Source organism: Trichechus manatus, unplaced genomic scaffold, assembly GCF_000243295.1.
Source record: "Trichechus manatus latirostris isolate Lorelei unplaced genomic scaffold, TriManLat1.0 scaffold00061, whole genome shotgun sequence".
Taxonomy (NCBI): Eukaryota; Metazoa; Chordata; class Mammalia; order Sirenia; family Trichechidae; genus Trichechus; species Trichechus manatus.
This window is the reverse complement of record NW_004443997.1, coordinates 12,429,142-12,453,802: the sequence shown is the minus strand read 5'-3', so window position 1 is coordinate 12,453,802 and position 24,661 is coordinate 12,429,142. Positions and strand designations below refer to the sequence as shown.

The following is a 24,661-nucleotide window of genomic DNA, read 5'->3' as shown; positions in this document are numbered from 1 at the left end:
ATCAGCAGGAAAGAAAATATAAATCAAGACGAGACCCCATGTTGCATAACAGACTGGCACAAAAATCTTTTTAAATGTTGGTCCCCAGTGCTGGTGAGCATGGGGGAAACGCAGCCACTGCTGGTGAGAAAGCAAAGGGCAGCGAAAGGACTTATCAGAATACCCCAAAAGAACGTTTGTCAAAGTACTCCACAAAAGCCTTAGAATTTTTTAATTTAAATTTTATTTATTTTTGGAAGAAGTAGTCACATATTTCAAAATTCAAAAAGTACAAATGGGTATCCAATCCAAAATCACCCGCCCTGCCACCCCAGCTCCCAGCCACTTTCTTCTTTTCTTCTAAAGCAACAATATTATCCGTTTCTGGAATTTATTCATATACAAAGCAAATATGGAGTCCCTGGGTGGCGCAAATGGTTAACACACTCAGCAGCTGAAAGGTCAGAGGTTCTAGTCCACCCAGAGGCACCTCGGAAGAAAGGCCTGGTTGTCTACTTCCAAAAAATCAGCCATTGAAAACACTATGGAATGCGGTTCTACTCTGACCCACATGGGGTTGCCGAGTCAGAGTCGATGGCATGGCAACTGGTTAAAGTAAATATATGCACGATCAGTTTTATTTTTGTACACAAATAGTATCACAGTATACACCCACTGTTCCCCATCTTAAAATTGTACAGACTCAGTAATTCACTTCTCAGGGTTTATCTAAATAAATCATTGTGGATGTGCACAATGGCTTAGCTGCAAGGATGCCTTTTATACCATTTATGATAGTGAAAAATTGGAAACAACCTAAATAACCAACAATCGGGGATTGGATTACGGTACAGTCACACAGCCATTAAATCCAGCCATTACAGTGATGATGCAGAAAAATATTTGTTACCACAATAAGTTGATTTTTAATATATGTTATGAAGTGGAAAAAGGAAGCTATACCGCAGTATGTTCGGTGTTATTTCATTTTAAAAAAAAAACATAGATCTCTGTGGGCCTGGTGATCGGCTTCCAAAATGTCACAGCCTTGAAAACCTTATGGAGTGCAGTTCTACTCTGCACGTTTGGGGTCTCCAGGAGTTGGAGCCGACTCAACAGCAGCTAACAACAGCATGTGCATACACGTGAGAATGTTGACAGTGGTTATTCTTGGATGGGTGGGTTACAGACTTCCTTGTTTGTTCTAACAATGAACATGTAATCAGGAAGAAATGTTATTTTTGAAAATCAGGTTGTCTGGGGACATAAGCATGATCCTGGTCGCAGTTTAGTCACCCCACTTAGCCGACTCAGTCCTCCCCTCTATCCTTACTCCCTAAGCAGTGGAGAGAGGGAGAAACCCATTTCAGAAGCTACCAGGATGGAAGGACTGAGTTCATGGACATCTGCCTTCAAGGGAAGTTGAGCAGAACCAGCTTCATTACACAAAGCTCCACTGGCCTTCCTCAATTTCTCATAGAGAATCCACTGAAAAGAGGATTACAGGGCTTGAGGACTTTGTTATATGGAGTGTAACAGAATGCCAGGCTCAAGGGGCTCCCCTTGGCCCATGGACCCCTGGGACTTAGCCTCTTAGCTCAGAGGCCCTTTCATGCACGTGTCTGCCTTTGTTGCTTACAGGAGTTTTTCTATGACATCAAACACAGTGACCTGGCGAAGAAGTCTCTGGACATCTCGGTCTGGGACTATGACATTGGCAAATCCAATGATTACATCGGTGAGTGCCCCCAACTCTAGAGAAAACCACTCTGTGTCTCCCTCCGGGAGAGGAGAGCCTGACCCGGGATGCAGAGGGCAACCACATTGTCCAAAAGCTAAGTTGGACCCAAGCTCGCGTTTTTGGTCCAATTTGGGAATGGCTTCGCAGGAAAGGACTTACAAAGCTGGGGAGGCAGAGTCATGTTGGTTATTTGCTAAACAAACCATATCTGGTGGAATAATTAAATCACAGGCGAGAGGGGCTGTGGTCTCTGCAGAAAAGAGGGGGCAAAAGAAGTCTCCTTCATTAACCCACAAGTCCAGGCTGGAGATTTTAATTTTCCCAGTCCTCCTCCAAATGATGAGGAAGAAAAACAAGGAAAGCTGGAGCAGAGAGGAATTCCAGGCAGGGGACACAGCCTGTGCAAACGTGTGGTGACAGGATTGAGCAGGCCGATGAAACTGACTCTACAAACAACTGATGAGAATCCAGAAGTAGTGGGAGATACGTTTCAGCAAGGGGGGTGGTGATTGGTGGTGGTCGTTGTTCATTGCTGTCAAATCAGCACCCACATACCCTGTCCTGTTCCATCTTCATGGTCACGGGGATATTTGAGCCCATTGTTGTAGCTATTGGTTCAGTCCATCTCATTGAGGGTGTCAGTTGGTTGTTGTTGGGTGCTGTCGAGTCAATTTTGACTCACAGTGACACCATGTAACAGAGGAGAAGTCCCTCATAAGAGGCTGTAACCTTTACGGGAGCAGATTGCCAGGTCTTTCTCCCGCAGAGCCACTGGGTAAGTTCAAACCTCTAACCTTTCAGTTAGCAGCCGAGCACCTAACTGTTGCACCACCAGGGCACCTTTTCAACTGACAAACCCCATTGCTGTCGAGTCAGTTCCGACTCATAGCGACTCATAGAGTTATGACTTGGTGCTACAGTTGGGAGCCTTTGCAGGTCCTTGAGTAGATAGCCTCTGGGCAGAGGAGGCCAACAGTAATAATAATAATAATATTAGTAATGACAAAACCATCCTAACAATAACCCTTGACAGAGAATCGTGTATACTATCGTTTATATACCATCTGTAGACCCCCCAAGTCACTGAGGGACTCACGGCTTGGTGGCGGTTTTCCCCAATGAGAACTTTGGGTCCCGAATGAGAGTCCCATGCGTCCATGACTGTGATCCTGCCCTCTCTGTCCCTCTGTTGTCCTCCAGGAGGCTGCCAGCTGGGGATCTCGGCCAAGGGCGAGCGCTTGAAACACTGGTACGAGTGTCTGAAAAACAAGGACAAGAAAATCGAGCGCTGGCATCAGCTACAGAACGAGAACCACGTGTCAAGTGATTAGGGTGGTGCCCAGGTCCCCAACTCCATGCTCCCCCATGCCCAGAACCCCCTCCAGCCTGCCCCAGCTGCCCACTGCACTCTGCCCTCTCTTCTGCACACCCACCTCCCCCACGCTTCCTCTGCCCCGACCCCTGAGCCTTCCTCCGTGCCCCCTGAGCCTGCTTTGGAGGTCTCCCCTCACCTCAACACTCTGCCGAAGACCATCTCCTCGCCCTGATCTGGGATGCGGGCTCTGACAGCAGCCCCCTGCCCCTCGCCAGTCCCTGCAGGATGGAGCCGCGGGGGTGGGAGATCTTTACACAGAAGATGTTCATTAAATAACCTCTCCATCAGGATAAATTACAAAGGTTCTTTGGGGCTGTTTTTAGACCGTCCTGGCCTTGAACACCCCTTTAGTTTCCTGGGCCGTGTGTGTCTGCCCTCAGTTGTAAGCGCACACAGACAAGGCTGTCAGATGAGCCCTGGAGCAGGGATAAAGCACCCTGGCTCCCACCGCTCCTCCAAAACAAACAAACAAAAACGTCACTGTCGAGTCAACTGCAACTCACGGCAACCCGGTGTATGTCAGAGTAGAACTGCACTTCATAGGGTTTTCAATGGATGATTTTTTTTGGAACTAGATTGCCAGGCCTTCCTTCTGAGGCACCTCTGGGCAGACTCGAACCTCCAGCCTTCAGTTAGCAGCCCAGCACGTTAACTGTTTGCACTCCCCAGGGACTCCGTCCTCCAAAACACGCACCCCAATTGCCAGGAAAACAGACCACAGTGTTGAAACTACCCATAACTAGGAACCACCCCCCTTGTTCCAAGAACATCAAGTAAGGGACACAGAATATGCAAAAGGACTTTCTACCCTCTCCCTGCCTTTTAAGAGGTCACTTGTTTGCTTCCTAGCAAAAAAAAAAAAAAATCACTTATTCTCTATCATCTTCCACCTTCTGTCTTTTCCTCCTTTCTTCCCTTTCCCTCCCACATTCAATTCTTTCTTCCTCTTCTCTCTACTTCTCCCCACCTCTCTCCTCGCTCCTTTTTTCCTCTCTAAGGGAGGATACTAGCAAAAAAAAAGTGTGTCTTCACACAGCCTCACCTCCTCGCCGCCTCTCACCAGCCTGACCACAAACTGAGAAACGGGCAAAAGCCCAAAGTCCCCCTAGGCCTGCGCTTCTTCAAAACCCCCCACTTCTCCTGGGGGCAGAGGCTGGTCCCCTCCGGCCCTGGGCCGGCTGCTGGTGCTGCCCAGCTGCAGGGTAGCCTTCCCTGAGCGGTGTAGACACCGCCCCGTAAGGGGCGTGCTCAGCCCCGGCCTCCCCAGGTGGGCACAGGAGGCATTTCAAAGACTCCAGAGCTATGGGCCCGAGAGGGGCTCCTGCTTCCTCCGCTTTTAGTTAAATGAACAGTCGTTCACCCCCGCTACTCTCTCTGTTTCTTTGACTCTCTCCTACTTTGTGTCTTACTCAGAGCCACGCTGTGTCTCTTTTAGTCGGAGCTCTGTCTCGGTCTCTTTCTGTCTTTCACACTCTCTTTACCAAGCTGTTGGGAGAATCAGATACCATCATCATGAATATCAAAGTTGAGAGAGTAGCAGATCTTGACACCAAGGCTTTCGTTCCATCGTGATCAATCCGTCTTTGTTCCTCAAAAAAGGGAGGAAAAGGTGATGAGGACCAGCGTTATAAATTTGAGGGCAGTGAGAAGGACTTGGTTTTTCCAAGTTCCATCAAGCCTTCCACCCTGAAAACCATCTCACTCTGTCCAAGCCCACCATTCTCTGTAAGGCATCAGACAGATAGCAAAACTCTCGCTTGCGCCCATTCCATGTGGTTTAGCCTTCCCTTTCAATGCCGTCCACCCCAGCTCCCTGCATAATTCACTGAGAGACAGTAATTTCTTGCCTTGAATAACCATTTTTCTAAATATCAACGTCTTCCCCTTCCCCAAGGTGGCCAACAACCTCTGGCCACCATCTTCCCTCTTGACCCCTTTCTCTCCCCGTGAGTCCCCCTCTGACCCTCAGTCTCAGCCCACCTCAGTTCCGCGGTTTCCCCCTAAGAGAAAGCATGCTGGCTGTGTCGCCCAAGCCTGACGCGCGGTGTTGGCGCTGGAATGAGCATGCAGCAAGCTCTCAGCGCCCTAGCGGGTAGTGCTCTCCCAATACATGTAACCGCCTCCTGGCCTAGAATACACACACCCTCCGCTGCATGCAGAGCTGGTCACTGCGTTTCTTTGTCATGATGTAGCCACAAATAAAGTAGGAATATCCAGGACAACTGGTGGTCTGGGTTTTTCCTTTCTGGTTTCCAGAAGGTCTTCCTCCCCACCAGGACATATGCCTACTCAGATATTCAGTGTTTAATGAGCATCTGGCCCAAAAGTGCTTAAGCAGTTTATCCGAAACGTTGGTTATTTCCCAGAAGGAATGCAAATTATATCCGACAGAAAGGTGTCTCCAGGTCAAGTTGGAAACAAAGTCCTTTTCTCGTCCCCAAAAGGGTGGTTCTAATGTTGGAAGTGGAAGTCAGCATATTAGAATCACCTGGGTAGATGTTTTTCAAACTACTCAGCTTCAGCTAGGCCCTGGGGACAAGGTGTGCATTTTTAAATGTTTGAAAGTACCTCCTAGTTGACACCTTGTACTCCCCACCCTTCTTCATGACTTTGAAAAACACTGCTCTAAAAGTTGATGTCATATTGATGACTAAGATGTGCCTGACCCATGCCAGGACCTTTTTAATTTTCTCATATGCATGGGAAAGCTGGACAATGAAAAAGGAAGACAGTAGAATAACTGATGCATTCAATTATTGTGTTGGTGAAAAATATTGAATATACCATGGACTGCCAGAAGAACAAACAGGTCAGTCTTAGAAGAAATACAGAGTGCTCCTTAGAAACAAGGCTTTGTGAGACTTTGTCCTGTTTACTTTGGACACATCATCAGGAAAGACCAATCGCTAGAAGAGAACATCATGGTTGATAAAGTAGAAGGTCAGCAGAAACGAGGGAAGCCCTCGATAAGACGGATGGACATAATAGCTGCAACAATGAACTCAAACATGCCAACGATCATGAAGATGGCGCAGGACTGGGCGTTTCGTTCTGTTGTACTCAAGCAGTGGTGTCACTAAGGGGTGCAGGGGGTGCAGATCATACCAGGTGACATTGTCAGAGGGGGTGACACCAAAATAACTGTCTATAAAATTTTTGTGCAGTGTTTCAGCAAAAATGTATTATTTTTTATAAAAATATCCCTATAGTTATAACAACAAAAACATTTTTTTGTGGGCTCAGCTTACGTGTATCAATATGCCTACAAGGCTAAAACGCTATGCTGATTTACTTTTTGAACCTTCTAATGCATTCTAGTCAGAGCTGTCATTATTACCCAATTACAATGACACTTTGAATCACGTGGTTTCATCTGCACACGTGACAAGCACGCACTATTGTTTTTGTTGCTGCTGGTGTTTTTATAGTCACTGATTTTGTCAAAATTTCTGATGTTTTAGCTACAATATTGCGGTAATTAGTATTTGTGAACCTATATCAATAGCTTTTTGAGAATGAAGTAGTAATTAAAGGAAAAGAAGGCATGATATACAGGATTTAATGATTCAAGAGTCACGTTAATACAAAAAACATTACTAAGAATTCTGTATGGTCTAGTATGGGAGGAGGTCCATGGTGGGGATGACCCCATAAGTTACTGCACTGGGTGACACAAACCCTAGTGACACCACCATACTTAAGGTCACTAGGAGTTGGAGCTGACTCGATGGCAAGTAACAACAAAAATTGATCAGTTTTTCATGCAATTCAGCCAGCTACCACCAGGTGGACAAAGGTGCTAGTCAGGGCCATACAGGCCTCATGGGAATGGTAGGAGACAGATGTCGTCGCTCTTTTCTTGTGCTCGTGACAGACATCACTAATCTTCCCTTGTGCTCATGACAGACATCAGTAGTCAATACAGCATCTTCTGACAGAGCCTAGAAGTGGCCTCTGAATTCTCAATGCGATGTTCCAAGCAGCCACCACAAGTCAATCCTGAGTGGCAGTTGAAAAGAAACCTGTTTCCCTCCCTACAATGATTGACTCCCTTCCCCAGGTGTCTTAGTTATCCAGTGCTGCTATAACAAAAATAACCACAAGTGGATGGTTTTAACAGACAGAAGTTTATTCTCTCACAGTCTAGGAGGCTAGAAGTCCGAATTCAGGGTGTCAGCTCCCAGAAAAGGCTCTCTCTCTGTCAGCTCTGGGGGAAGATCCTTGTCATCAATCTTTCCCTGGTCTAGGAGTTCCTCAGCACAGGGACCCCGGGTCCAAAGGATGCACTCTGCTCCCAGCACTTCTTTCTTGGTGGCATGAGGGTCCCCTGTCTCTCTGCTCGAGTCTCTCTCCTTTTATCTCTTGTAAGATAAAAGCTGATGCAGGCCACACCCCAGGGAAACTCACCTTACATTGGATCAGGGCTGTGACCTGAGTACGGGTATTGCATCCCACCCTAATCCTCTTTAACATAACATAACCTTGCCTCATTAACCACAGGCAGAGATTAGGATTTATAACACACAGGAAAATCAGATCAGATCACAAAATGGAGGACAACCACACAATATTGGGCATCATGGCCTAGCCAAGTTGACACATATTTTGGGGGGACACAATTCAATCCATGACACCAGGCATGGGGGACCTGCCTATCAGGGTGATACTCATACGCTTGGGAAAAGTAGAGATAAACATTGGTGCGTCTCAACTGGACTAAACCAAAGCTAAGAAGTTTCCTGAATACAACCAAACATTTCGAGGGACAGAGTAGCAGGGGCGGGGTCTGGGGACCGTGGTTTCAGGGGACATCTAGGTCAATTGACATAACAAAGTTTATTAAGAAAATGTTCTGCATCCCACTTTGGTGAGTGGTGTCTGGGGTCTTAAAATCCAGTGAGTGGCCATCTAAGGTGCATCAATTGGTCCCAACCCACCAGGAGCAAAGGAGAATGAAGAACACCAACGACTCAAAGAAAGTATTAGCCCAAGAGACAGAAATGGCCACATAAACCAGAGACTGCATCAGCTTGAGACCAGAAGAACTAGATGGTGCCCAGCTATCACCAATGACCGCCCTGACAGGGAACACAACAGAGAGTCCCTGACAGAACAGAAGAAAAGTGGGGTGCAGAACTCAAATTCTAGTAAAAAGACCAGACTTAATGGTTTGACTGAGACTGGATGGACCACAGAAGACATGGACCCTGGACTCCCTGTTAGCCCAAAACTAAAACCATACCCGAGGCCAACTCTTCAGACAAAGATTAGACTGGACTACGGACATAAAATGATACTCGTGAAGAGTGTGCTTCTTAGCTCAAGTAGATACACGAGACGAAATGAGCAGCTTCTGTCTGGAGGTGAGATAAGAAGGCAGACTGGGTCAGGAGCTCGTTGAATGGACACGGGAAATCCAGGGTGGAAAGGAGGAGTGTGCTGTCACAGTATGGGGGGAGCAGCTAGGGTCACATAACAATGTATGTATAGATTTTTGTATGAGAGACTAACTTGAATTGTAAACTTTCACTTAAAGCACGATAAAAAATATATATATATTGGTGCATCTGACCTGGCACATTATGCTTTTTTTCCCCGTTGAGATAAAACACTTTGCAAGAGGCAGCATGGTGTGGGAGACAGCAGCTGCGTAGAAGAGCACACCAGCTTTTTCACCAACTCAGCCCAGCATTCAAATCCTCACTGTCCCGTTCTAGCTGCGGTATCTCAGACAAGTCATTTCGCCTCTCTGAGTGTCCGCTTCCTTGTCTAAAAAATGGGACAATAGTAACTGCTTCATAGAGTTACTGAGAGATTTCAGTGAGATAATAAATGGAGAGTCCCTGACAGGAAAAAAAAAAAAAAACAGTCGGCCTTGAATTGATTCCAACTCATGGTGACCCCATGTGTGTCAGAGTAGAACTGTGCTCCACAGAGTTTTCAGTGGCCGATTTTTCAGAAGTAGATCGCCAGGTCTTTCTTCCAAGGGGCATATGGGTGAATTGGAACCACCAATTTTTCAGTTAGTAGCAGTTTGTTCTACCCTGGGACTCCTTTGATGCCTACTAGGGGCTCAGTGAATTCCATCTCTACTTGCTGGCCCCTACGCTTGGACTTCCTCACACGGCCTATGTCAGGGAAAGATCCTCTGAGCTAGTGTTGATGATAAACACAGGGCATCAAAGCTGAAAGCAGGAGAGGCTCAGATGGGGCAGAAAACGGGTCTCCGAGGCCTCTGCACAGCTGCGAGCAGAGTCCCCAGCTGATGCTCACAGAAACTCAACCAACAGCTCGAGATGTTTATTGAGCGGGAGTTAGAGGCGAGACCAGCTTGCAGAGATTTGGTCTTCCAGCAGGACTGACAAAGATGAGGCCAGGGAAAAGGGGAGACTATGGGCCAGTCATTGCTGGATAAAGCAAAACAGGCCCAACTGTGGCTGGGCAGGAGGCCAATGGGATTAAACAGTGCTCTGAAGCCTACCTGGGTCGACCCCTCCTCAGCCCAGTCAAATTTGCCAGGGGTGTGTTATAGAGAAAAACTTGAACACTGTTTCAAGGTAAAATAGAGGTTTATTAAGGGTTTAAAACAATTGCAGTTGGGGAACTACGTAGCCCATTGAAAAGGGAACCAGAAATTGCAGGGCAGTTTTGTCATACAAGGATTCTTATGGGGTAAAAAGAGAATATTGAATACACCATGGACTGCCAGAAGAATGAGCACTTCCGTCTTGGAATAAGTACAGGCAGAATGCTCCTTAGAAGCAAGGATGGCGAGACTTGGTCTCACATAATTTGGACATGTTATCAGGAGGGACCTGTCCCTGGAGAAGGACATCATGCTTGGTAAAGTGGAGGATCATCGAAAAAGATGAAGCATAGCAACAATTGTGAGGATGATGTAAGACCGGGCAGTGTTTCGTTGTTGTACATAGGGTCGCTGTGAGTCAGAACTGACTCAACGGCACCCAACAACAACAGCAACAAAAAGAGGAACCAACCCATAGGCAATTAGGGGAAAATCAGTGAATATTATAGTAATCACACTCTGATTGGTTACTAGTTATTAATAGTTACAGTGATTACAGATAGTTTCCCAGGATGCTTACATTTTGGTCACAGGAGGCTTACATGTATTTTCTTTGTCTTGCAAAAATATCTTGTTGGCAACAGCACCCAGATAGCACTCTTCCTGAGTACGTGTATTTTGAGGGGTGCAGATGGTCACTGGGTTAAGACCCCTCGGGGCATATGGTTCCACATCCTGGTTTTGACCACCGAGGGAAAACATGTTTTTCTCAAAAACATAGCTGTTAGTCTAGAAATCCAGATTAAAATTAGATAGCATGGTCAGCAGAGTATGCCTCTGTCTCACGGACTGCACTGAAAGGTTTCTTTTTCCTGAGACAGGCGTTGGCTTGATAAGATTAACTAATACGTCAGCACACCATGAAAATCACAAAGAACCATCTCCGTGGTGTAAGACACATATTTGGCTTAGCTCTGGCCCAAACTTGCTGTGTAACCTTGCGTAAGTCACTTTCCCTCTCAGGGCCTTAGATTTACCTTTGGTAAAATGGAGGTCTTCCACTAGCACATCAGAATATCATGATTCCTTACCTTGATTGCCAAGAGAAATCTTGGCCTACCACACCGAATGAGTTGCCCTCAAGTCAACTCCAACTCATGGCAACCCCATGTGTGTCAGAGTAGAACTGTGCTCTGTAGGGTTTTCAATGGCTGATTTTTCAAAAGCAGATTGCCAGGCCTTTCTTCCTAGGCACCCCTGAGTGGACTCAAACCTCCAGTCTTTCAGACACCATTTGCACCATCCAGGGACTCCTGGTCCACCCCAGAGGTATGTAAATGTGCCTTCACTTCCCAGTCATTTAGTAAAAACTGAGACCTTTTGGTTGAGGGCTGGCCGCCTGACTGGACGCGCCCTGTATTATCTTTCTTACATGAAACACACAAGAATGCCTCATCTAAAATTTCCTGGTTCTGTTTCTTTCAAGAGAACAAGAACTGAAAGCCACCTACAAAGGCATAAGGTCATAATCCTTGATTTTTACAATTATTTCCTCAATATTTCCCCCTTGTCTCACTCTTATCTAATTCTAAGCATTGTTTCAAGCAGCTTGCCTTTATTGCATCTTTCCAGAGAATTCCATGTCAGTTTTCTAAGCACAGGTCTCTTTTGCACTCATGTTTAATCTGCGTATAAAAATGTAATTAAAAGAATGCATTTCAGTAACAAGCACAATTGTCATAAGATGCTTGGGAACTTGGGTAAACATGCAATCCAGCTGGTGAGAGAAGAAGCAAGTATTGTATAAACAGAGGTTCACCCCCTTCTCAGTTACATCTTGCCTTGGGCATAAGTCGCCATGTTTTAGGGAGGGAGGAGAGAGTGCCAATTAACTGATCAGCTGGTTAGCAGGAAGTTGGTTAAGATAGTTTGCATTTATTTATGTTGATCTATCCCCTCTTCAGGGGAAAAAATGGCTTTGAAACTATATTCATGGAAACATATCTTGATATAAAAAGTATAGTATGATGTCATTTAAAAAAAGAAAAGAGAGAAAACTCACGTGTGTGTGTGTGTGTGTGTGTGCATAGAAAAAAATATGAAAAGATGTATATCAACATGTCTATAGTGGTAGACTATGCGTTTTAGATTATGGATGATCTTTATATGCATGCATTGTGGTAAAAACCATTAAAAACTATGAAGCAATTTTGTCAGCAACAAAAAAAACAAAGAAAGAAAACAAATACCTGTTTTTAAATATGATTTTTCTTAGCTGAGGTACTGTTGTAAGCTGACGGTTAAAGGGAGGAGAGGAAGCTTCAGAGTGTGGAGGAGGAGCGGGGAGGGCGGGTATCTTTCCGGTTAGAGGGCGAAGCAGGAAGCAGGATCGTTTAGAGTGTCTGACTTGCTAAGGGGAGGTGCCAGGACCAGACGTTCCTCTTTTCTCAGGAAACAAAACCAACAAAGTCCAGGCTCAGCCTGCAGAGATAAAGACTAACAGCTCCCAGGAGCCAGCTCCACCATCACTGGCTCTCCTGCCCACACCCAAGTGTCATGGAGGAACTCAGATATATCCAGGCCAGGAATCTGGACAAATTCATTGAAGACTATCTCCTGCCGGACACACCTTTCCGCCTGCAGGTCAAAAAAGCCATCAACACCATCTGCAGTTTCCTGAAGGAGAGGTGCTTCCAATATGCCTCCCACCCTGTGCGCGTGCCCAAGGTTGTGAAGGTAACCTCAGGCCTGCCTGACTGGGGAAGGAGTGGTTGAATGGACAAGAGTTTCCATGGAGAGAGAGAGCAAAAATATAGAACGTAGGGTATGAAGGTTAGAAGAAAGGGCCGAGGTCTTCAGGGCGGGTGGTTTCTGATTTAGCCATACCAAAGTTATCACTGTAGCTGGTTAAAAGAGATTCTAGGGTGAAGTCCTATACCTGTATTTTTAACAAGTGCCCCGGATGAAAGTTAGGCACCACTGTCCTAGGCCACGTCCATTTTAGAGATAGGGAAACTGAGGCCCAGCTCCGATAAACAACTTGCGAATTAGTGGCCATGGAGTCCTTGGGTGGTGCAAACGGTTAAGGGCTAAACTACTAGCCGAGAGGCTGGCAGTTGGAACCTACCCAGAGGCTCCTCAGAAGACAGGCCTGGCTATCTGCTTCCAAAAGGTCAAAGCCTTGAAAACCCTGTGGGGCAGTTCTACTCTGCACACATGGGGTCACCATAAATCAGAATAGACTGGATGGCAGCTAACAACCACAACAGCAATTAGTGGCCAAGCTGGGACTCCCCATTTCCGCAGCGGCATGAGCTGGTTGAGTGTGAGTTTGAAGACAGGCAGCCCCCACTGCCTGGGAGACCTTGGGAAGTCACTTAGCCTCTCTGTATTGCCATTTCCTTCTCCATAAAGTGGCGATAATAATCCCTGATACCTCATAGGGCTATATGAATTAAGTAAGATAAGGTGCGTAAACACTCGGCCTGGGCCAGTCTGGGGTATATGTTATAAGGTAGTAAAGATCAGGGAAGAAGAACATGGACTCTAGAACAAGGAAGCCAAGTCAGTCCCACCTCTGGCACCAACTAGCTATATGATTGGACTACTTACATAATCTCCCTGAGCATCTGTTTCCCCATCTGCAAAATGGCAATGAATTATAATACCTAAATCATAGAGTCATATAAGGTTTACAGGGGTTAAGACTTGCAATGCCCTCAAAACCTTAAAGCAGTCAGCAATGTTAGCGATTGTTCTCATCATTTTACTTAGGGAGGCTCTTCTCAATAAGTGTTAGTCGTTATTCTCGCTGTCTTATTTAGGGCGGCTCCTCCGGAAAAGGCACAGCCCTTAAAGGCCGATCTGACGCCGACCTCGTCGTCTTCCTCAGCAATCTCACAAGTTTTCAGGACCAGTTAGAACATCGGAAAGTATTCATTGAGGAAATCAGAAAACAGTTGGAAGCCTGTAAAAGAGAGGAAAAGTTTGACGTGAAATTTGAAGTCCGGAGTCCATTGGAAAACCCCCGCGTGCTCAGCTTCACGCTGATTGCCCCGGACTTGGACGAGCAAGTGGATTTTGACATCCTGCCTGCATTTGACGCCCTGGGTGAGAGCTCCCAGCCACAAGGGGTCTCAGCCCCTGACCTCTGACAAGGCCTCTTTTTCTTTCTCTGTTCACTTCTGAGTGATATCTCGTACAACATGAAAGCTTTATCAAACCAGGGCATCCCTTCAAATTGAAGGGCAATATTACAATCTTTTCTGGGGCAAGAATGAAAAAGGTCATAATCAGCCACGGAGACACATTAAACAGCAAATTAACAAAATTTGGTTAAGTGCTCAGCTGCTAAGCGAAAGGTTGGCAGTTCGGATCCACCCAGAGGACCCTTGGAAGAAAGGCCTGGTGATCTACTTCCAGAAGATCATAGCCATTGAAAACCCTATGGAGCACAGCTGTACTCTGCACGCATGGGGTCAACAGGAGTCGCAATTGACTCAAAGGCAACTAGTTTGGGTTTTTGTTGTTGTTTGTTTGGGGACAAAGACATTTCTTATAGGATATCTGCAAGGCTTACCAGTTCTCCGTACAGCAGGGTACATGAATTTTATCTTTGTAAAAATGGGGGCAGCATAGAACTGGCTTAAAGTCTGTAGCAGGGGCCAGATCACACCGGCTGTTGTAGGTCACCGTGGTGACTTAGGATTTTATTCTAGCTGTGATGGGAAGCAAAAAGTGGAGTCATCAGATTTTAAAAGACCCCTGGGTGCTAGGTGGAGCGTGGGCTGTGGGAACCAATGAGGAGGCAGTGGTGGCTTGGGCAGGGCAGTGGCATTGGAAATGTGTGAAGGCGGGGTTGGGGATTGGACCTCAGATGTTTCGGCTCTAGTCCTGCTGCCCCTCTCACTGCACCCCATAGCCAGTGAGTTTGTCTCCCCAGAGGGACGGAAGGAACCTCAGAGCAAAGCTGACGTCCTAAAGTGATAGATTCGTCCCTAACAGGTCAGGTGACTAAAGGCTACAGACCTCACCCCCAAATCTACGTCCAGCTCATCTCCGAGTGCTCCCAGGGGGGCGAGTTCTCCACCTGCTTCACGGAGTTGCAGCGAGCCTTCCTAAAGCAGCGCCCCGCCAAGCTGAAGAGCCTCATCCGCCTGGTCAAGCACTGGTACCAAGAGGTATGGCCCTCCCGCCAGGCCCCTGTGGGCCCTACGCAGGCAGGGAGCGAGGGAGGAATGAAGGGAGGGAGACAAGAGGAGAGGGGAAGGAAGGAGGGAAAGAGAAGGAGAGAGTTGAGGGGAGGAATAAGGAGGGGGGTGAAGGGAGCAGGAAAAAGAGAGAGAGGAAGCAGGAAAAAGAAGGAGTGGGAGAAGGGGGGAGAACAAGGAAGAAGAGGGAAAGGGGAGGAGGAAGAGGAAGGGAGGAAGGGTAGGGTCTGGGGTGGGTCTCAGGGGACCTCATTCTTTTCAGGAGTCTTCCTTATCTCTGAAAATGGCAACCCAACCATTCTAGACTCCTGCCAAAGTCCTTGGACCTTTCTTGAGTCCCCTCTTTTTCATACCTCACCCCCATCTAGCGCATTATTTCAGTCTTGTATTCAAAATATATCTATAGTTCCTCAATTGTCGTCACCACTCACACTCATCCTGGTCCAAGTCATTACGTGAGGCTTGCGGGTCTGCCCTCTCCCTGAGTCCCCCACCCCTCTCCCCTTCCTCCCTCCACACCAGGACAGATCTGCTCTAGCCTCAGGGCCTTTGCATTTGCCATCCCCCCTCCCTGGAAAGCTCTCCCCCCACTTGGCCACCTGGCTCCTCTCTCTCATTTCTTTTAAACCTCAGCTCAGATGTCACCACCTCTGAGAAGTCTTCCCTGACTCCCGTTGCCATCGAGTCTATTACGACTTATAGCAACCCTGTAGGACAGAGTAGAACTGCCCCACAGGGTTTCCAGGGCCGCATTCTTTACAGAAGCAGACTGCCCCATCTTTCTCCCGCATAGCAGCTGGGGGGTTCGAACTGCCGACCTTTCAGTTAGCAGCCGAGTGCATAACCACTGCCCCACCAGGGCTAAAATAGCCCACCCACCCATCACTCTCTACCCACTTTATGCAACTTTATTTTTCCTTACAGCATTTATCAAAACTGAGCTAGTTTATGTTTGATTATTTTTTGTCCGTCTCCCCGACAAAAAAAAGGTACATGAAGGAAGAGAGTTTTGTTTTGTCGGCTGCTGTATCTCAAGAACCCTGAACAGTGCACGGCACTTAATAGGTGCTCAAAAAATAATTGTTGAATGAATGAATGAATGTTACAACTACACACACACACTCATAGAGTCCACCACACTCTTCAGAAGGTTAATCAGGCAGAGCAAAGACTTCAAACATGCATGCGTTCAGCTTCCCCTTCCACCTGCTTCTAGACTGTCTGACCTTGAACAAGCAACTTAACCTCTCTGTGGTTTCTTTTGTCTTGTTTGTGAAAGGAGTAGCCTGATCGTTGTATTTCAAAAACAGTTATGAAATAATCTGAGGTTTTGGATGACGTATCTTCCACCAGAGAGGATTTTCTTTGCTTCCTTGAGTCTCTTAGGGCTACCAGTCCTTCATCTCAGTCTATTTTCATCTTTGCCTCCGGAGGTGGCTACTATTATTAGCACTCACTCGGAAGATGAGAAGACCATGCATCCAAGACTATACGTTGCCCTGCCCAGAATCAGTGGCAGGACCAGGACGCCAGCCCACATAGGTCAGAATCCAGAGCTCAAGCTCTTAACCAGGGGTTGGCAAAATTTTTCTGTAAAGGGCTCCGGTTGAGTTGATTCCAAATCATGGTGACCCTATAGGACAGAGTAGAATTGCTCCATAGGGCTTCCAAGGAGCGGCTGATGGGTTGAAATTGCAGACCTTTTGGTTAGTAGCTGTAGCTCTTAACCACTGCATCACCAGGGCTCCTGTAAAGGGCTAGCTAATAGATATTTTAGGTTTCGTGACTCACATGATCTCTGTCACAGCTAGACTCTGTAGTACGAAAGTAGCCATAGGCTGTACATAGATGAATGGGTATGGCTTTGTTTCAGTAAAACTTTCTTTTCAGAAACATGTGGTGGGCTTTGACAGGGATCACAATAGAAGGTCCCAGACAGAGCTGGAGAAAAATGTAGAACAAAATTCTAACTCACAAAAAAAGACCAGACTAACTGGCCTAACAGAGACTGGAGAAACCCTGAGAGTATGGCCCCCAGACACCCTGTTTGCTCAGTAATGAAGTCACTCCTGAGGTTCACCCTTCAGCCAAAGATTAGACAGCCCCATAAAACAAAACGAGACTAAAGGGGCACCCCAGCCCAGGGGCAAGGACTAGAAGGCAGGAAAGGACAGGAAAGCTGGTAATGGGGAACCCAAGGTCGAGAAGGGAGAGTGTTGACATGTCATGGGGTTGGTAACCAATGTCATAAAACAATATGTGTACTAACTGTTTAATGAGAAGCTAGTTTGTTCTGCAAACCTTCATCTAAAGTACAATTAAAAAAAAAAAAGACCAGAATTATTGGTCTGACAGAGACTGGAGAAACCCTGAGAGTATGGCCCCGGATGCCCTTTTAACTCAGTAATGAAGTCACTCCTGAGGTTCACCCTTCAGCCAAAGATTAAACAGGCCTATAAAACAAACAATAACATGCATAGCTCAACCATGTATACGAGACTAAATGGGCACACCCACCTGGGCACAAGGACAAGAAGGCAGGAGGGGACAGGAAAGCTGGACTAAAGGAAACGGGGAATCTAAGGCCACGAAGGGGAGAGTCTTGACATGCCGTGGGGTTGGCAACCAACGTCACAAAACACTATGTGTATTAATTGTTTAATGAGAAACTAATTTGCTCTGTAAACCTTCATCTGAAGCACAATTTTTAAAAATGCGTGGGCTGGATTTGCTGATCCCCACTCTTCACCATGGCACCCTACCATGTATCATGCCCCGTGCTTTACACGAATGTGGGACAAACACATTTTCCTGATTGTTTTCCTTCTTGTCAGTGTAAGAAGCAGCTGAATAAGTCACTGCCACCACAGTACGCCCTTGAGCTCCTGACTGTCTATGCTTGGGAGCGTGGGAGCAACAAACCAGACTTCAACACAGCACAGGGGTTCCGGACCGTCTTGGAATTAGTCCTGGACTACAAACAGCTTTGCATCTACTGGACAAAGTATTACGACTTTGAAAACCCCATTATTGGAGAGTATCTGAACCGTCAGCTCCAGAAACGCAGGTACCCTATCCCCCATGTGGCTTGCTGTTGTTGTTGGGTGCCGTAGAGTCAACTCAGCAATTGCATGTGACAGAGTAGAACTACACCATGGGGTTTCCTAGGCTGTAATCTTTACAGAGCCACTGGGTGGGTTCGAACTGCCAACCTTCCGTTTAGCAGCTGAACGTTTAACCATTGTGCCACCAGGGCTCCTTTCCCGCATGGCTCAGCTGCCCACATAAATAAACCCTTGCATACAGCTACGGTGTCTTGGAAATGGAGGAGGTGAGAGGGCCGCACCTTTACTGAGCATCTTCTCTTGCTAAGTACAGTGCTGGGCACTTCACTACTGCCATCTAATTTCCTCCACACAACAACCTCCAACCCTATGAGGCAGGCCATATGCTACCATTTTACAGATGAGGAACGTGAGGTTTCAGAGAGGTAAGGTGCTTGCCCAAACCTGAACGGAAAATAAGTGAGATAGCTGGAATGTGAACTGACGTAACAACAGCGGTAATAGTAATTTCTCCCAGATATTGCAAGCTTACTTGTAAGTTAACACATTCTAATATCATAGTAAAAATTATAACTCACAGTGATTGACCACTTACTATGTTTCAATTACTGTGCTGAACACTTCACATGCTTGTCTCTCTCTATCCTCACACCACACCTTCTGAGGTAGGCATGTTCATCTCTCCCCATTTCACAAATGAGGAAAGTGAGATTTGTTGTTGTTAGGTGCCATCGAGTCACTTCCGACTCATAGCGACCCTGTGTAGAACAGAACGAAACACTGCCCAGTCCTGCGCCAGCCTCACAATCCTTGCTATGCTTGAGCCCACTGTGGCAGCCACTGTGTCAATCCATCTCATTGAGGGTCTTCCTCTTTTTTGCTGACCCTCTACTTTACCAGCATGATGTCCTTCTCCAGGGAGTGGTCCCTCCTGATAACATATCCAAAGTACAGGAGACGAAGTCTGAGCAGCCTTGCTTCTAAGGGGTACACTGGCTGTACTTCTTCTAAGACAGATTTGTTCGTTCTTCTGGCAATCGATGGTATATTCAGTATTCTCTGCCAACACCATAATTCAGAGGCATCAGTTCTTCTTCAGTCTTCCTTATTCATTGTCCAGCTTTCACATGCATATGAGGTGATTGAAAATACCATGGCTTGGGTCAGGCATGCCTTAGTCCTCAAAGTGACTACTTTGCTTTTGAATACTTTAAGGAGGTCTTTTGCAGCAGATTTGCCCAACGCAACGCATCGTTTGATTTCTTGACTGCTGCTTAGAGAGGCCAAATGACATGCCCAAGGGCACACCACTAATAAAGGGTGGTGATGCAAGTCAAACGCAGGCTTGTCAGCTCCCAAATTCCAGCCGTCTCTTCTCGTGCTCACTGCCCATCGTCAGGCGGGCCACTCGGGACGCGCCCCAAAGAGCAGTGCCCTACAGGGCCTCTTCTTGTGCCCCAAGTTCCAGCCTGTCCCAGTCTGGTGCTTTGCTCTTCCAGGGCCATCTAGGTAGGCTCTCTGGATCCAGCCCCTGCTCCTCACCTGTCCCTCTCTGACCCTTGCTCTCCAGGCCTGTGATTCTGGACCCAGCTGACCCTACAGGAAATTTGGGTGAACACCCAGAGAGATGGCAGCGGCTGGCAGAGGAGGCTTTAGTCTGGCTGAGCTACCCGTGTTTTAAGAATTGGGATGGGTCTCCCGTGGGCTCCTGGAATGTGCCGGTAAGACCTTCTGCCTCTTCCTGGCCATCCATTCCCCCCAGCTCCCGGCACACAGCTTGGGGCCTGGAGCTGGAGACCATTCTTCCCGAAGAAATTGTCTCCTATTCCTATAGTCGCAGGCTCTGCTCCCTATTTTACAGTCATTTGGGCCCCAGTCACAGGGTTCCTGGAATTCTCACGTTCCTTGTCCAGAGTGCATTCCTTAATTAATGCCACCTTGGCCTGAGGTAACTTTTCTGACAGCTTCGGTCGGCTCATCCCACTGAGAATAATAATAAATCATGACAATCACCACGTAGTGAGTATCGCTTTGGGCTCAGGTTCTGTCCGAAGCCTTCTAATATACATCAGCTCATTATATCTTCACAGCGACCCTAGGAGGTATGTTTTCTATCATCCCCATCTTACAGATGAGGAAACTGAGGCCCAGAGAGGGGGGAATCACTTGCTCAAGGACACTCAGCTAGGGAGTAGTGGCCTGCTGGGATTTCCACTAAGTGGACTCCAAGGCCAGTCCTTACTGCACTGTGCTAAGCCGTCTGCCTTACATCATCGCCACCTATATTCTAACAAACAGGAAACTCAGAGCATCTGAGTGACTCGGGCCATGTCACACAGCTAGGTAGGAGCAGAAGGACCCGATCTTAGGTCTTCCCACTCCCAGAGGAGGGGTCTTTCTGTGGGACCACTCTGAGGTTGGAGGTTAATGATGTTGCAGGTGGGTTCCCCCAGAAGCAGCCTCTGGGATGGAGTATAACATGCAGAATGTTTATGGGGTAGTGAACTTGGAACAACGCCTTTGGGAAGGGAAGCAGGATGGGGCAGAGGGAAAAGTGGCACCATGACGCAGGCTCAGTGACAGGCTGATCCCACAGAGAGCCCTGGAGCTCAAATGGCCCTTCAGAGTGGCCCCACAGTAGACTCAGATGGTCGGGCCTTTACCGTCAACATGGATCCCGTGAGCAGCTCAGGAAGAGGCATGGCCTCAAGCAGCATTTGTCAAAACTGAGCTAGTTTATGTTTGATTATTTATTGTCTGTCTCCCTCACAAAAAAAAAAAAAAAAAAAAAAAAATGGCACGTGAAGGGAGTTTTGTTTTGTTCACTGCTATATCCCAAGAACCACTCTCTGCAGCTGACCAGTCTCTAGTTCTGACTCATGGTGACCCCATGTGTGTCAGAGTAGAACTGTGCTCCATTTTCAATGGCTGAGTTTTTAGAAGCAGATCGCCAGGACTTTCTTCCAAGGCACCTCTGGGTGGACTCAAACCTCCAACCTTTCAGTTACCGTGAACCCTATGCACCACCCAAGGACTCCCTCTCTGCAGGTGAGGCACCCCTGAAAGGGGCTGACAGCTGAAGGCTGTCTGCCAGCTGCTTTCCCAGCAGCTGGGAACAAGTCCTTCTTTAAAAGGGGATCCAGGTGGCACATCACAGTGTCCACCAAAAATGGCCACTGAGACCCAGTGCCATGGTGGGCAGCCCACCCTCTGATGCGATCATGTGTTTTACCCTTTCAGCCTGAAAGAAACAGCTTGATTTGGACCTTCCAGGATCATGCGCATAGCAGTAGACACATCACACTGGACACAGAAGCCACTGCGCAGGCAGAAGAGGGCTGGACGTGCACCATCCTCTGAACGCAGTGCAGCCTCAGGAAACTGGGCTCCAGAGTCATCCCCCTTGCAGGGCCAGCCTCTCATTCCCAGGCGGGCCCTCGGTCCACAGTGAATTGGTGTCAGATCCAGAACCAGAATCCAGGTCCCCAACCCTTACCCTTTCCATTCTTCTGTGATCTCTCTCCCATCATATATCGCACTTCCAGCCTCTTTCTGACAATCTAAATCTCTCAGAAGAGATTTAGACGAGAGAGCAGGGTCCCAGCCTCCTTGACTTTCTTCTGTGTTCCTGGCGGGAAGGCTATGGTCCAGTTTATTATCATAATAATAAAAATAATAGCAAATACCATTTATTGGGTGTTTATCAATTGCAAGTCACCAAGCCAAGAAGTGTGTGGGTGCGCATGTCTGTGTGTTCATTGATTCAACTAGGAATATTTATTGAACACCTAGTATGTAGTCAGTAAATATTTCTATTGTTCTACGCACTGTGGATACAGTGATGAACAATGCAGACAAAAATCCCTGCCTTCCATTACTGGCACGAATCAAAAAAACAGAAAATAACAAATACTGGAGAGGCTTCAGGGAGACTGGAACTCTTATGTACGCTGGTGGGAATGCAAAGTGGTAAAACCATTTTGGAAAACGATATGGCACTTCCTTAAAAAGCTAGAAATAGAAATACCATATGATCCAGCAACCCCACTCCTAGGAATATATCGTAGAGAAATAAGAGCCGTCACACGAATACGTATATGCACACCCATGTTCATTGCAGCATTGTTCACAACAGCAAAAAGATGGAAACAACCTAAGTGCCCATCAACAGATGAATGGATAAACAAACTATGGTACATACACACAATGGAGTACTACGCAACCATAAAGAACAATGATGAATCTGCGAAGCATCTCCCAACATGGATGAATCTGGAGGGCATTATGCTGAGTGAAATAAGTCAATCACAAAAGGACAAATATTGTATGAGACCACTAGTATAAAAACTCATGAAAAGGTTTACACACAAAAAGAAACAATCTTTGATGGTTACGAGGAAGGGGAGGGGTGGGGGTGGAAAAACACTAAATAGACAATAGATAAGTGGTACGTTTGGTGAAGGGTGAGACAGTACACAATACTGGGGAAGCTGGCACAGCTTGTACAAGGCAAGGTCATGGAAGCTCCATAGGCACATCCAAACTCCCTGAGGGACTGAATTGCTGGGCTGAGGGCTGTAGGGACCATGGTCTCGGGGAACATCTAGCTCAACTGGCATAACAAAGTTTATAAAGAAAATGTTCTACATTCTACTTTGGTATGTAGAGTCTGGGGTCTTAAAAGCCTATGAATGGCCATCTAAGATACTCCACTGGTCTCACCCTTTCGGGAGCAAGGGAGAATGACAAAAACCAAAGACCCAAGGGAAAGATCAGTCCCAAGGACTAGTGGACCACAACTACCACAGCCTCCACCAGACTGAGTCCAGTACAACTAGATGGTGTCCAGCTACCACCACTGACTGCTCTGACAGGGATCACAACAGAGGGTCCCAGACAGAGCTGGAGAAAAATGTAGAACGAAATTCTAATTCACAAAAAAAGACGGGACTTACTGGCCTAACAGAGACTGGAGAAACCCTGAGAGTATGGCCCCCGGACACCCTTTTAGCTCAGGAAAGAAATCACTCCTGAGGTTCACCCTTCATCCAAAGATTAGACAGCCCCATAAAACAAAACGAGACTAAAGGGGCACACCGGCCCAGGGGCAAGGACTAGACGGCAGAAGGGGACACGAAAGCTGGTGATAGGGAACCCAAGGTGGAGAAGGGAGAGTGTTGACATGTCATGGAGTTGTTAAGCAATGTCATAAAACAATATGTGTACTAACTTTTGAATGAGAAACTATTCTGCAAACCTTCATCCAACGTACAATCAAAAAAAAAAAAATATGTGCCTTCAAGGAGCTGGCATTTTTAAGCGGAACATTTTAATGTCGGAAGTCTAGGATCCTTCCAATTTTTCTATCGCAAATAAGCCTAAGACGAATGTCTTTGGTTCATAAATCACTGTCCACAACACTGGTTATTCTCTAGGGAAAAATCTAGACCAGACCTGCCCTGGCTAATACAATAGCCACTAGCCACATGTGGCTATTGAGCACTTGAAATGTGAATAGTCCACATTGAGATATGCTGTAAGCGTAAAATACATGCTGGGGTTCAAAGATCCGGTACAAAAAACAGAACGTCCAATTCTTGATAACTGTTGAAATGACAATTTTTGGGGATTCTATTGCGATAAATCAAAATTAATTTCACCCGTTTCTTTGTACTTTTTTAATGTGGCTACACAAAAATGTTAAATTACATAGGTAGCTTGCGTTATATCTCTGTTGGACAGCTCTGCTGTATCACTGGATTAAAGGGTACCCATCACCCACTGCCGTTAAGTAGATTCCGACTCATAGCGACCCTATAGAACAGAGTAGAGCTGCCCCCATAGGGTTTCCAAGGCTGTGATTTTTATGGAAGCTGACTGCCACATCTTTCTCCCTCGGAGCAGCTCATGGGTTCAAACCGCCAACCTTTCAGTTAGCAGCCGAGCACTTTAACCACTTCACCACCAGGGCTCTACCGGTTTACAAGGTCCCTAACCAAAACCAAACCCATTGCCATCAAGTCAATTCCAACTCATAGCGACCCCATAGGGCAGAGTAGAACTGCCCCGTACGGTTTCCAAAGTTATCATCTTCACGGAAGCAGACTGCCACATCTTTTTCCTGCAGAGCAGCTGGTGGGTTCAAAGCGCAGAACTTTTGGTTAACAGCCGAGCATTTAACCACTGCACCACCAAGGCTCCTTACAAGGTCCCTAAGTGGCACAAATCTTTGGCACTTGGCTACTAATTTAAAGGTTGGTGGTTCGAACCCACCTAGCAGCACTGTGGAAGAAAGGCCTGTGCATAGGATTACAGCCAAGAAAACCTTACAGAACAGTTTTACTCTGTAACACATGGGGTCACCGTGAGTTGGAACTGACTCCATGGCAACAGGTTTGGTGTTTTGGTATATACCAATTTACATTGCCACATTGTCTTCAGTTTCAAGAGAGAGCATTTCATAAGACTCCAAAATATACAAACTTCCATACATAGGTACTCACAAAAGAACCACCCATGTTCCTGAGTGGCTATGTAATCCTCTCTTTAACCATCCAGCATCCCCAGGAGGTGGGTTTGATCATTATTCTCATAAAAATAAACTGAGAAACTTGAAGTTTTGAGAGGTTTGGGCACTTGCTCAGGCTCACCAAGGGCAGAGTCTGGACTTGGATCCTAATCCTTCCTGTTCTAAAGATCTTGCTCTTAACCACTACCAAAACCAAAACCAAACCAGTTGGGGTAGAGTGGGCTCTGACACGTGGC

General features: G+C 46.8%; 2 protein-coding genes across 4 annotated transcripts in view; both read left to right on the top strand.

Moving 5' to 3' along the window:
- RPH3A (rabphilin 3A) overlaps positions 1 to 3,051 on the top strand; it is a 184,272-nt gene extending 181,221 nt beyond the window's left edge. Inside the window, exons 21-22 of the mRNA XM_004379062.2 lie at positions 1,621 to 1,717; positions 2,921 to 3,051. Coding sequence (XP_004379119.1) covers positions 1,621 to 1,717; positions 2,921 to 3,051 — 228 coding nt within the window. The remainder of the gene's footprint in view (positions 1 to 1,620; positions 1,718 to 2,920) is intronic.
- An 8,978-nt stretch (positions 3,052 to 12,029) lies between these two features.
- Positions 12,030 to 21,597, top strand: OAS1 (2'-5'-oligoadenylate synthetase 1). Of its 3 annotated transcripts, none has more exons than XM_023733786.1 (6): positions 12,030 to 12,357; positions 13,446 to 13,731; positions 14,626 to 14,801; positions 17,666 to 17,898; positions 19,467 to 19,617; positions 21,190 to 21,597. In XM_023733786.1, exons 1-6 carry the CDS (start codon positions 12,178 to 12,180, stop codon positions 21,409 to 21,411), a joined length of 1,248 nt encoding a protein of 415 aa, XP_023589554.1. In that variant the 5' UTR covers positions 12,030 to 12,177; the 3' UTR covers positions 21,412 to 21,597. The 3 variants fall into 3 exon arrangements, with proteins under 3 accessions (XP_023589554.1, XP_012411762.1, XP_023589553.1); XM_012556308.2 differs by having other exon boundaries at positions 21,137 to 21,397; XM_023733785.1 differs by lacking the exon at positions 21,190 to 21,597 and having other exon boundaries at positions 19,467 to 20,691.
- Positions 21,598 to 24,661: the final 3,064 nt, after the last annotated feature.

Bases quoted from the DNA above. Each gene is read 5' to 3' on its own strand.
- OAS1 (XM_023733786.1), top strand. From the start codon at position 12,178: ATGGAGGAACTCAGATATATCCAGGCCAGGAATCTGGACAAATTCATT. The intron at 12,358-13,445 runs GTAACCTCAGGC...TGTCTTATTTAG, and splicing joins GCGTGCCCAAGGTTGTGAAG to GGCGGCTCCTCCGGAAAAGG. The intron at 14,802-17,665 runs GTATGGCCCTCC...CCTTCTTGTCAG, and splicing joins TCAAGCACTGGTACCAAGAG to TGTAAGAAGCAGCTGAATAA.